The sequence below is a fragment of the Oncorhynchus keta genome, chromosome 18 (assembly GCF_023373465.1).
Source record: "Oncorhynchus keta strain PuntledgeMale-10-30-2019 chromosome 18, Oket_V2, whole genome shotgun sequence".
NCBI classification, from domain to species: domain Eukaryota; kingdom Metazoa; phylum Chordata; class Actinopteri; order Salmoniformes; family Salmonidae; genus Oncorhynchus; species Oncorhynchus keta.
In genome coordinates, this window is record NC_068438.1 from 4,389,260 (window position 1) to 4,402,355 (window position 13,096).

The 13,096-nt window shown below is 43.8% G+C and overlaps 1 protein-coding gene across 3 annotated transcripts; it reads left to right on the top strand.

The window, feature by feature from the left end:
* The first annotated feature begins 315 nt into the window (after positions 1 to 315).
* On the top strand, positions 316 to 8,437 carry LOC118397086 (hepatocyte cell adhesion molecule). 3 transcript variants are annotated; one of them, XM_035791530.2, is made up of 8 exons: positions 508 to 645; positions 1,376 to 1,531; positions 2,279 to 2,626; positions 3,101 to 3,382; positions 5,851 to 5,944; positions 6,410 to 6,489; positions 7,064 to 7,143; positions 7,256 to 8,437. In XM_035791530.2, the coding sequence occupies exons 1-8, from the start codon at positions 552 to 554 to the stop codon at positions 7,589 to 7,591; spliced, it is 1,470 nt and encodes a 489-aa protein (XP_035647423.2). In that variant the 5' UTR covers positions 508 to 551; the 3' UTR covers positions 7,592 to 8,437. The 3 variants fall into 3 exon arrangements, with proteins under 3 accessions (XP_052323168.1, XP_035647424.2, XP_035647423.2); XM_052467208.1 differs by lacking the exon at positions 1,376 to 1,531 and having other exon boundaries at positions 316 to 645; positions 2,283 to 2,626; XM_035791531.2 differs by lacking the exon at positions 1,376 to 1,531 and having other exon boundaries at positions 504 to 645.
* Positions 8,438 to 13,096: the final 4,659 nt, after the last annotated feature.

Consider the following 13,096-nt stretch of genomic DNA (forward strand, 5'->3'; position numbering starts at 1 on the left):
GGAGGGGGTGGGGACAGTAGTCGAGGATAGCAGTTAGTTGTTTTTCAAGAACAGTTATTCTGTTTCTCCGAGTGGGGTCCTTTTATAAAGCCTTTGGTTTATTAAGCAATTCCGAGCAGCACTGTAGGAATGACAATTAAGGTACTGTTACTGAATACACTTGTTTTCAATCACACAATATTTTGAAATATATTGAAACCATATGCATATGCTTGAAAGATATGATCTCATCGTTGGTAATAGCACATTTTTACAGCCATACAAATGCAGTACAGAAAATAACACCATTTAAATGTAGCTGTCTTCTTAAGCCTCCCAGCATAATAATAAAATTGTGCTTATCTGTCTATGTCTCTGTCTAATAAAGCTGAGGACACACACACACACACACACACACAGTGCTTTTGTTCATGCTGGGGTCCTCAGTGCTGGGGTTCAGAGTATGCAGGCAGCTGAGCCCAGTCTTGCAGTCTTGTGCATTCTCAGGGACGTGCCTGGAGTGGACAAATCATGCTCATTGGGTGGGAGAGGGACTCAGCGCTGTACCCAAGATGAAGGAGGAGAGGAGGACGACTTCCTCGAAAGAAGACACAGCCATTCCTTCGCACTTTTCACTCTTCGGCCTCCTCCTACTTTTCCAGGCAGGTAAGTGAACACTTTCAACCTTCATGATTTACTTTTTGGGAAACACAATGTGGTGAAGGACTAGTGGCTGAATCAGGAATGAATAGATCGTTTGAATGAATATGTATGTGACTATATTGGCAAGTATGTTCATCACATGGTAGTCAAGTAATATGTGATAAGGCGATCGAGTAGATATTTGAGATTTACACAGCTTTCCTATTTAAATTCACAAATTATTTTTTACATTGTTTCGTTGGCAAATTAATTTGAAAATATATATATTTTTTGATAATGCATGATTTGGTGGTAACCATTGTTCCTTTATGTGCTTGATCAATTCATTACATATTATGTTAAAGTAGGCTAAGTGCTGTACAACATATTTAATTGGCCCAGGCAGTGAGAGTTGTTTTGTCCTGGTGTACCCTCTTGTGTGGATTAGCTCGAAGGCACAGGTCTATTCAGCCATACAGCTGTAGTGAAAAGAGCCTGGGTGAGCTGAGCTGTTGTTGGGATGTAAGTGGGTGAAGCATAGGTTAAGAGTTATGATATTACGAGAAGAGGCTTTGGGGGACTTGGAGTTGGAGCCCAGGCGAGGCAGTGGTGGTTTCTCTGCATTAGGAGCCTGTCTCAGCCTGCTTCTGCTGTGTGGCTGTGTGTTGTGTCATTGTGGCCATCCACTATTAGCAGAATCACTGAACCCTTGTGTCTCCTGCTTCTACAATCACAAAGAGCATGTCTCTCCCAGTGTTTTTTATATCACTGGAGGGAGGAAATCAGTCCAACAATCCTGGCCTTTGTCTGCCTCTCCCTGGCAACCCCCTTCAGGCTGAAAATTGTTACCACAGCGATCGAGCGATGCCACGCAGACACGCTACAGGGAGCAGAGCTGTGGCCGAGGAAGGTCGGTGCCAGATGCTCTCTCTCTCTCTCTCTCTATTGCCCCAACATAACATGCAACAGCCTGTCCGTTAAGTACAGGGCCCGTAAGTGGCTTTAGCCTATGGCTACATGTGGTCGAGGATGTGGTGACTTATAGGAAGCTCCACTGTGAGCATAATGGCGTTACTGTGTGTGGTTTCCAGGGCAGAACGAGACGAAAGGAGGATATGCGGGTTTATGTTGTAAGCCATCCTCCTGTATGCTCAAGGGGGATCCATTAATGGTGCACAAATCAAAACAGATGTAATACGTTGGGCTTGTTTGGAGAGGGTCTTGTCCTGTTGTTGAACTTTCACCGGATAATTGATTGCGGTAATAATGAGGAGGTTTGAGGACGTTGTTTTCACTTGTAGATTGAATTGGATTTTGAGTCTTGATTTCGAAAGTCCGCTTTCAAGAATAAAAGTTAGATCTCCTCCTGGACTAATTTAAGGAATGGTGGAAAATATAGGCCCATATCTGACTTGATTTTATACTGTATATCTGTGAGAGGCATATAAATACAAAAGCTAAAAACATCAGAAAGTTCCATACTCGTTATTAGGACCTTATACTAGACCAGATCACTCTGCTTGTCGTGAATGTGGTGACAGTAATCAACCACTTACAGCCATCAAATCGTCCTGCATGCATGCGATCACTTTATCCAGCACTGTATAGTCTGCCACAGTGTTCACTGAACCTTGTGTCTTGGGCTGTGTCCATGCAGTCAGAGTGGCCGGCGTCAACATCACCAGTCAGGCTCATCTGGTCCGAGGCACGTTGGGTGGAGAGGCCTTCCTCTCCGTCAGCTACACCAGCACCAGCTCCGACCAACCAGTCATCAAGTGGCAGCTGAAGAGGGACAAGCAGCAGCCCATCACCGTAGTCCAGTCACTAGGCACCAGCATCATCGGGAACCTGCGGCCCGAGTACAGGGACCGCATCATGGTGTTTGAGAACGGCACCTTGCTCCTCCACAAACTGCAGCTGTCTGACGAGGGGGCCTATGAAGTGGAGATCTCCATAACCGACGATGCCTTCACTGCGGAGCGCAACATCAACCTCACTGTAGATGGTAGGAGAGTTTCCTCTGCAGCTCATTTGGTAAAGCACGGTGCTTGCAGCGATTCCCAGGACCAGCCATACATATAATGTATGTAAAAGATTTAGGCAAGCATTACTGTTAGTCGCATTGGATAAAAGCGTCTGCTAAATGGCATTGTATTTGAGATTGTATTTACAATACGGCTCAGGCTACCGTATTAAAATGAACAGTCCAACAACTGACCAACTATTCACCTTAGTGAATTTACATCACATGATGCTATTGCAGACTGAGGTGCAAGGCTAAAAAGTGAGGTCACACATTAAACAAAGTACATCTTATAGCAGCCTTTATAAGTTCTTTCTAAGGCCTACTTTAGAGAGTAGATAGCTTGTTATTTCTTCACAAATCCTTTACTGGGATAAGCATGCTATCTAAACAGTGGAATATGCTTTATGTCACATGTAGTGAATCTATTTGACATGTTGTGTATTGTCCCCACAGTACCTGTGTCCAGACCCTACGTCCAAATGATAGCCTCCTCGGTGCTGGAGTTGAGTGAACTCTTCACCTTACACTGTTCCCACGGCGATGGCACCAAGCCCACCTATGGCTGGCTGAAAGGGGGAAAGGTGCTGACCAACGACTCGCGCCTGCTCCTGTCACATGACCAGAAGTATCTGACCATCGCCCGGGTGCTGATGTCAGACGATGACATCTACAGCTGTACGGTGGATAACCCAATCAGTAGCATGAGGAGTGTGTCTGTCAAACTCACCGTCTACAGTAAGTAGAACTACAGTCGTAGTACTTTCTCCATAGTAAGGATATTTATCTTGATTGCTTCAACATGTACAGTACCAGTCAAAGGTTTCGACACACCTATTCATTCAAGGGTTTTTCTTTATTTTTACTATTTTTTACATTGTAGAATAATAGTGAAGAGATCAACACTATGAAATAACACATATGGAATCATCAAAAAAAAAGTCAAACAAATCAAAGTATATGTTATACTTGAGATTCTTCAACGTAGCCGCCCTTTGCATTGATGACAGCTTTGCACACTCTTGGCATTCTCTCAACCAGCTTTATGAGGTAGTCACCTGGAATGCATTTCCAACAGTCTTGAAGGAGTTCCCACATATGCTGAGCACTTGTTGGCTGCTTTTCCTTCACTCTGTGGTCCAACTCGTCCCACACATCTCAATTTGGTTGAGGTCAGGTGATTGTGGAGGCCAGGTCATCTGATGCAGCACTCCATCTCACTCTCTTTCTTGGTCAAATAGCCCTTACACAGCCTGGAGGTGTATTGGGTCATTGTCATGTTGAAAACAAATGTTAGTCCCACTAAGCCCAAACCAGATGGGATGGCGTATCGCTGCAGAAGGCTGTGGTAGCCATGCTGGTTAAGTGTGCCTTGAATTCTAAATAAATCACAATGTCACCAGCAAAGCACCATAACACCTCCTCCTCCTCCATGCTTTACGGTGGGAACCACACATGTGGAGATCATCCGTTCACCTACTCTGCGTCTCACAAAGACACGGCGGTTGGAACCATAAATCTAAAATGTGGACTCATCGGACCGAAGGACAGATTTCCACCGGTCTAATGTCCATTGCTCGTGTTTCTTTGCCCAAGCAAGTCTTTTCTTCTTATTGGTGTCCTTTAGTAGTGGTTTCTTTAGAGCAATTTGAAGGCCTGATTCAAGCAGTCTCCTCTGAACAGTTGATGTTGTGATGTGACTGCTACTTGAACTCTGTGAAGCATGTATTTGGGCTACAATCTGAGGTGCAGTTAATTGCCGATTTCTGAGGCTCTAATGAACTTATCCTCCGACTGCGCTTGTAGAAACTTTCAAAGTTATTGAAATGTTCCATATTGACTGACCCTCATGTCTTAAAGTGATAATGGATTGTTGTTTCTCTTTGCTTATTTGAGCTGTTCTTGCCATAATATGGACTTGGTCTTCTACAAAATAGGGCTGTCTTCTATATACCATCCCTACCTTGTCACAACACAACTGATTGGCTCAAACACATTAAGAAGGAAAGAAATTCTACAAATTAACTTTTAACAAGGCACACTTGCTAATTGAAATGCATTCCAAGAAGCTGGTTGAGAGAATGCCAATGGTGTGCAAAGCTGTCATCAAGGCAAAGGGTGGCTACTTTGAAGAATCTAAAATATGTTTTGATTTGTTTAATCTCTTTTTGATTGGTTACTGCATGATACTATAAGTGTTATTTCATAGTTTTGATGTTTTCACTTTAATTATAAAATGCAGAAAATAGTAAAAATGAAGAAAAACCGTTGAATGACTTGGTGTGAAAACATTTGACTGGTACTGTACCTGTCAGGGAAAGGTTGAGATGCAAGTTCATGATGAGGAAACAGAATTGATACAAGGTTAGAGGGAGAGAGAGACAGACAGAGACAAACAGAGCAGTGAGAGAGAGAGAGAGAGAGAGAGAGAGAGAGAGAGAGAGAGAGAGAGAGAGAGTAATCCAGTGTAAAGCTTGAGTTACTTATGAGGGCCAGTAGATAAAGGAAGCCGGTGGAGCTGAGGTCTTGCCCCAGTGGAGCATACTAATCCTTCCTTCATTTTCCCCCAACTGAGACAAGGGCTGTGTAACAAATGACATTCTATTCCCTTTATAGTGCACTACTTTTGACCACGATCCATAGGGCTCTGGTCAAAAGTAGTACACGATATAGGGAATAGGTTGCCATTTGGGATGCTACAACAGTGCGTCGAGAGATCAACTAGCCCCGTAAGGGCCCTGCATTCTCTCCTTACATACAGCTCCGTACAAAGCCTCAAAGCTGCACCTTTCTATCCTAGCTTTCACACACAGACTTGGCTGGCACAGCTAGTGATGGAAAACCTTAGTCTGGTTCCAGGTATGTCTGTGCTGTCTTGCCAACTCTTATGGTCATTGTTGCGCCAAACGTTGGCCAGACAGCACAAACAGATCCAGTTCCACACTAGGAGAACTTAGCATTTTTACTCATTCTGAAACGGTTCCTTTTTTATTAGATGTTATTGTGGCCTCCACTAAAAGTTCTAAAGTGGAGCGTGTTCAGACAAGCCCATAGTAGAGAAAGAGGAGAGTGTAGCTCATTTCCAGAGCCCGAGAGGTGATATCTTTGTCTAGTCCGAGTGGACTCTTTGCCTGCACAGTGGTGAAGTGTTTGCGGTGTTTGAGAAAGGACTACTCTGTTAATCATAGGCTTCATTCCTTTGCTAGGACGGAGTTCCCTGTATATCATTCTTACCACCGGGGGCATTTTCCTCCTCATCACCCTGGTGACAGTGTGCGCCTGCTGGAAGCCCTCTAAAAAGTAAGAGTTCCACATTGTGCCTCCATCTCCCTATTCGCTTTGATATGTTTTCGAGGACCAGACTTAGGCACTAGGCAGGGAGCAGGCGGCTCGAACCGTAATCCCCTGGCCTAGCTCTCGGCTACTCTGCAGTCCTGCAGGCGCATGTCCAATGTTACACTAAGGTTCTGACACTGATAGCATCGTGTGGGAGGGATTATATCTCTGTTGTTTACAATGCAGTGATAATGGTATCCCACTAGCCTGGTGCCAGAACTATTTGTGCTGTATAGCCTACTCCGATGGTTGTTGTCAATGTTGTGGCTATACAGCACAAACAGATCTGGGACCAGGCTAGAATTACACTATGTGCTGTATTTTACAAAACAATTGTGGTTGACATGTTCTCGAGGAGACAGAATGTAAACACTACGCGAGTGCACATATGAAACGCTAATCTACCATTTGTCTCTCATTGGGGTTAAGGAAGAAGCGGCGGGCTGCCATGGCAGCCATGTTGCAGAGATCTCCGGTATATGTAGAGAGGAGTGACAACAGTCACGGGGGTAAGGGGAGAGAGGGATGGGAGCTTTTGACAGTGCTTTTTGAATGTGTGGTGTTCTTTGTTCCCCACGCTAATTTTGTAGTTTACTTACTCTTCCTATTACAGATATTTAGCTTTTTAGATGGATGGATTTCATGGCAAAGTTATAGTCAATACACATTTTTTTTGCAGAGTAAGCCTACACCACAGTAGTCTGCTGAGGGGAGGACTGGCTCATAATAATGGCTGGAATGGAGTAAATGGAATGGTTTCAAACACATGGTAACCGTGTGTTTGGTGGTCCTTCTGTAGCTCAGTTGGTAGAGCATGGCGCTTGTAACGCCAGGGTAGTGGGTTCGATTCCCGGGACCACCCATACGTAGAATGTATGCACACATGACTGTAAGTCGCTTTGGATAAAAGCGTCTGCTAAATGGCATATATTATTATTATTATTATTATTATGTGTCCGATACCATTCCATGTATTCTGTTCCAGCCATTACTATGAGCCGGTCCTCCCCAATTAAAGTGCCACCTGTGGCCTACACACATTTCTCAGTTTGTGCAGTTGTTCATACATTCTTTAATTTGCAGTTGACGTGGTGCCAAAAACAATAGCCCATGGAACCCATGGCCGTAGGAGCCCTATGGCTCTTTATGTTGTCAATGAAGATGTAAGTCACAGATTTTTCAATTACCGAAGACTAGTTTATTTTCAAGAATGTTGCTAGTTTTCCCTTCATTTTTCATCTGCTTAACTCTATTCCTTCATTGTTGTTATTCCAGGAGAGTCTTGAAGGTGAGGATGATTGTTCAGCCAACTCCATCAGCCCCTCAGACCTCGCCCCTTCTGGTTACCCCAGCCCCCTCCCACCATCCTCCCACTCACCCGAAGCACCCACCCGGCCCGTTCGCAAATACCCTCGTACCCCTGTGCCCTCACCCCCTCCCACCCCACTCAAGCCCTCTGCTCAGCCACCTGTCATGCCCTCAGCTCCACCCCCTGGATCACCTCCACATGTCCAGAGCTCAGGGCGTAAACTCCGCCCTCCTGTGGGCATCCCCACCAATCAACAGACAGAGGGGCCCCCGGCTACCTCAGAGGCCGACGACCGGGATTAATGTCTGAATGACCACCCTCACTCACCTATCACTGCTACTACTGTAGAATTCATCCACATCTAACCAATGGAAATGTGTCGATTATCTAGTCTGTTTGGCTGGGTTTTGGTGTAAAGATATTTGCTGCGCCAGGATCAACTGCTCTGATCATGGTTTCCCTATACCCCTGGAAAAATGGTACGTTGTTCTTTTTTCCCCACCAAGGTTTAAAAACATGAAGCATCATCCATACTGCACAACACTGCTTTGAGATTGTTTCAGGTGTGAATCCACTTGGACCAATGGCCTCCATGTATCCTGACTCTCGATCACGTTGCGCTTTAGCCAACTCCTCTCTACTGTGGTGACAATGGTAGTCAGAGGAGTGAGCTGCAACACATACAGATCTGGGACAAGGCTAACCCCCATGGCTATTCTGGTGAACTCATGTAACAGACAGTATCCACCAATAATGTATTGGGGCAGTCAATGTGTGGCAGTTGCCACATGGTAAGGGGCAAAGGGGGTATAAGTAGCCACAGTCGATTTACACTGGGATCTGGATATGTTATTACTTGAAAATTGGGGTAATGATAATGCGTCTAATTCGTTTGATTTGCTACTTCCAGTAGAGGTAATGGGGAAAGGGGTTTCACAGAAACTGCCATCCGAAGCCTTGGACTCATTATGTACATATGTCAATAGTGTATGTGATGTTCTTAGAAATGTTTTTAGGCCCTTTTGCCTCCAAATACATTTTTTCAAATAACATTTCATCCTAAAACCGTGTTTCTATTCCATGTTTCAAAATGAAGTATGACATTTATAGCCTAATAAATGTAACAATAAATGCAAAGTTGCAAAATGCCTCTACCATAAAATAGTTTTACTTTTACCTGAATACCAGCATAAAAACAGTTCTATTCAATACTGTGAGGCTTGGTAATATGTAAGACTTTTATTTTGACATGCATTCATACCTATATTCTATTTGGCTCCTCCTGTAAGGGCTTCTGGGTAGAAGATTCAGAGCTGCCATGATAGTGTGTGGGCTTGTTGCTATTCCCCTCTCCCCTTTTCATTTCTTTATTTCACCTGATAAGTTATGCAGTCTCAACATTAAGTTCGCACTAAGACTCCCATCATGAAGTTTTGCAGTCTAATGCAAAGATGACTGAACATTGTGTCAGCTTCTCCGACTGCAAGACCTACAACCCCACAGACTGACAGTGGCATACAGTGTGGCCATGAGCTGCATGCCAGACTGCAAGTCCGTATTGTGTCCAGTAGGTGATGCCCAAGCAAAAGCTGAAGGTTTGATGGATTTTATTTCATTAGGATCTCTTTCAGCTCTCAAAGGACTAGTGTTCCAATAGTCCTTAAGAAATGTAAAACAATATATGCAGAAAATGTGAAAAACAACACAACCTAAGTAAAAACACAATACACACAAACACAGATACAAATCCCTAATACCTCTCTATTCATAGCCTAGCTCTCTCGAATGTTATGGGGTGGATACTTCTAATCAAACTGATGAAACCCCTGGGACAATTACTGTGTTTTAAATGGAGACCTGCACTCTAACACTAAGGGCTACAGCATACCAACTGGTAGATTGAGCTTGAATAGTGGTCTAAAGTGCTTTCAGAGGTTGAGATGAAGGTTGAGGCCCTAGCCGAGAAGACCTACAGGTGGAGGACACTAACCTCCGTGCCGGCTTCTAGGCATAAGCGACGTAAGCTATTCTTTTAGGAACTCAGTCTGAGTCTCAAGCTATTGTTGAGAGTTAGAATAGTAGAATACACCAGTTGTAAGTTCGAAATTTGTGCATCAGCAGTTTTTCTCTTATTTGGTCAGTCACTCAACTAGCCATGTCAGCTAACACATTTTAAATTGGTAAGTTAGTCTAGACAGTTATCTAAACTTGTTGTAATAATGGGCAAATACTGACTGGGCACACATGGCAAGTGCCCAGTGTCCCTGACCTCCAGGGGCCCCCATTGATTTTGTTATTCACTCGCACTTAGATACTGTATCTGGCATAATGGCAAAATGTGTAGATTGGCAGGAAATCACCTTTAAAACTGTAAAAAATATCTGCCACATGGCAGAATTAGTGGAATTGTATGAAATGTATCATAAAACTGCAAAATACCCTCTTCCCCATGGCAACATGTGTAGAACTGCTGAAAACCTGCTTTAAACTGCAAAGTAAAAACATCTTCCCAATGGCAAAATGAGTAGAATTGCATAAAATGTGTTTTACAACTGGTAAATGTTCTCTCTGCCCCATGGCAAAATGTGTAGAACTGCAGATAACTTGCTTTAAAACAACAACAAAAATGTATCCCTGCCCCATGGCAAAATAAGTCAAATTCTATTAAATGTTTTATAAAATTGCAACATTTTCTCTCAGCTCCATGGCAAAATGTGTATAATTGCATCAAATTAGGTTTAAAACTTTCTTTAGCTCTGCCACATGGAAAAAATGGTAGAATTTCAGAAAATTTGCTTTAAAACTGCAGTAATGTATCTCTACCACATGGAAAAATTTGAAGAATTGCATGACATGTCTTATACAATCACAAAATGTTCCCTCTGCCCCAAAAATTTGCTTTAAAACGTCTCTCTGCCACATGGCAAAATAAATATAATTGCATGGACTGTATTATAAAATAGCACATTTTTCTCTAAACCTCATGGCAGATGTGTTGGATTGCAAGAAATTAGCTTTAAAACTGCATAAATGTCTCTCTGCCACATTGAATTTTTTAAAAGAATTGCATAAAATTTGCTATAAAATTGGTAAATGTCCATTTTACCCCATGGCAAAATGTGTAGAACTACAGAAAATGTGATTTAAAATAACAAAAATGTCTCTCTGCCCCGTTGCAAAATACAGGACCGTATCTGTGCTTGACGTATCCGATAGCTACAGAGGAGGACAAAGAGGAAGAATAGGTAAATAAGGGTCTTTCACCCTCCAGACACAACATAAAGGATTTCGAGAAAGGATAGAGAAAGGGGATAAAAGGAGCTTCTGAGCAGTCTTCAACACTTCTGAGCTGTGTTGGGGTCTGAGGGAGCAGGAGAGAGTATAAGGGCACAAGGTTGAGACCCGAATGCAGACACAGGAGGCAGATGTTAGAGGTACGATATTGATTGTAACAAAGGGAGTAGTCAAAGGCAGGTCGGGGACAGGCGAGAGTTCATAAACCAGGTCAGAGTCCAAACAATACCAGACAATAGGCAGTCTCGTGGTCAGGCCAGGCAGGGTTGCGGAGTCAGGACAGGCAGGGGTACGGAGTCCGGACAGGCAGGGGTAGAAACCAGGAGTTCTAGAAACAAACAGAAACGGGGAAAAATAGGAGCAAGGAGAACCGCTGGTTGACTTGGCAAACAAGACGAACTGGCACGGAGAGACGGGAAACACAGGGATATATACAGCGAGATAATAAGAGACACCTAGAGGGGGTGGAGACAATCACAAGGACAGGTAAACAAGATCAGGGTGTGACAGACAGAGAGAGAGAGAGAGAGTGGGTGTAGAGAGAGAGAGGGATTGGGGAAGGAGATAGAGGGAGAGAGGGGGAGCAATAGAGAGAGAGCGATAGGTGTGAGAGAGAGAGAGAGAGAGAGAGAAAGAGAGAGAGAGAAACACAGAGAGAGAGAGAGAGAGAGAAACAGAGAGAGAGAGAGATTGGTTGGTCTTTTATCATGAAAATCGGACCGCACATTTCACATTGTCGCCTTTGTCCTGTTGATTCTGCCTCCCCGATTACCCAAAAAGGTGTAAATGCTCCTTACTCTCAATTTACATAAGCGTTGAAAATATATGTTGTTCTCAGCCCCACTGTTCCTATTCCATTTTTAAAGATCATTTAAACACAACCCTTCTTGAGGCGGCTGAGCTGGGCTGGCACAAATTAATATCGTAAACAAATACAGAAGAGTAGGTCTGTTTGACTGAGTTTAATGTTTGGGGAAATGATCTTTGCTCTACGGAGTCATCTCTTGTATTAGTCCGAGCTCTCAATGTGCTTTTCTGCCTCTCTGTCTCTCCCACTAAGGTAATGTGTACTCAAAGCCTGTACTTATACCTCAGGGACAGGTTGGCCGCACCAGCTATGTTCGTGTGGCTCTATCTGGCTTGTGTCGTTTTGAGGAGTCAGTCAGTCAGTGGCATATCCGTCCCTGTGAATCAAGGTAGAGGAAGCTGTTATTCCTCCCCCAGTGCAATTAACTATAGCAGACCTGTATGGTTGGAATAGGCATAGTTTTGCCTAGTGTGAGCGTGCCACACACACATGGGAAGTCAAGCATGCACACACACACACACACGCACGCACGCACGCACACGCACGCACACACACACACACGCACGCACGCACACACACACACACACACACACACACACACACACACACACACACACACACACACACACACACACACACACACACACACACACACACACACACACACTCCTCCCAAACTGCGGGATAGATAGTGAGAGAGGGAGGTTTGACAGTGACAGCATGAGCATTGCCAAATAGTAGCCCACATTGTTTTATGAAAGACATCTTTGTGAGTCTGTGTTGTGGATCGTTGGTTCTAATGCAAGCCGTAACCTTGATTGAACTCAGTTGGCTCTGTTGAATTTCGAAGGTTGTTGATACCGAATGAGAATAGAGGGCTTGAGCGCAAAGTGTATTTGATTTTGATATGGTAGAATAGCCCATTGGTTTAGACATACATGTGTTTCTTAATCCAGAGGGAATATTGATGGACTTTTATCACAATATCTACTTACTGTAGGCCTACATAGATTCACAGCAGTCGATACGGCGTTGAAAAGAGGAGTTAAAGGGATATGTGAAGACTGGTAGATAGATCCCTTGTGATCTCTAGAACTTGTCTGACTAAACCATCTGCTTGTCTGATTTTCAATGAGGGGTTGAGGAGAGAGAGAGAGGTGTGGGTGTGCGCGCACGTGCGCGCCCGTGTGTGTGCGTGCGTGTGTATATGAGGAGGTGTTGGATGACCCCAAAGGGGGACGATAAGGTCCCACTCGACCTCAAAGCCACCTTTTAGTTCTAAAATCCATCAGCGTGAAGTGGATGCTGCCTGCAAATGAAATAAAGACAACTTTAGTTGTGAACGTGGATTGTGTTGCTACGACACAGCAGAGCTACAAATAGCTTGAACGTATTTCCATGTGTACTTCCGAATGGTTAAATACCATATCTTCTGCTCCCTCGATAGTGCAAGAAAGCAGCAGTCTCACTTGATCCATGTTCTGACAAGTATTAATTGCCTAACTAATGTCCAACATGCCACTAATCCACTAATCCGGCACACCACCTCCTATTGTATTTTGACCTCCAGTCAATTAACTTACTGACAAAAGCACACAAATAATAACGTAGGAAGTAATAAAGACATTTGAATCAACCCGTGCATACACGCCTATATCTCATTGATAAGACGTACGGAAATGAGTGTGTAGTAGTGACCAGCAGT

Bases quoted from the DNA above. Each gene is read 5' to 3' on its own strand.
- LOC118397086 (XM_035791530.2), top strand. From the start codon at position 552: ATGAAGGAGGAGAGGAGGACGACTTCCTCGAAAGAAGACACAGCCATT. The intron at 646-1,375 runs GTAAGTGAACAC...TGTCTCTCCCAG, and splicing joins CCTCCTACTTTTCCAGGCAG to TGTTTTTTATATCACTGGAG. The intron at 5,945-6,409 runs GTAAGAGTTCCA...ATTGGGGTTAAG, and splicing joins TGCTGGAAGCCCTCTAAAAA to GAAGAAGCGGCGGGCTGCCA.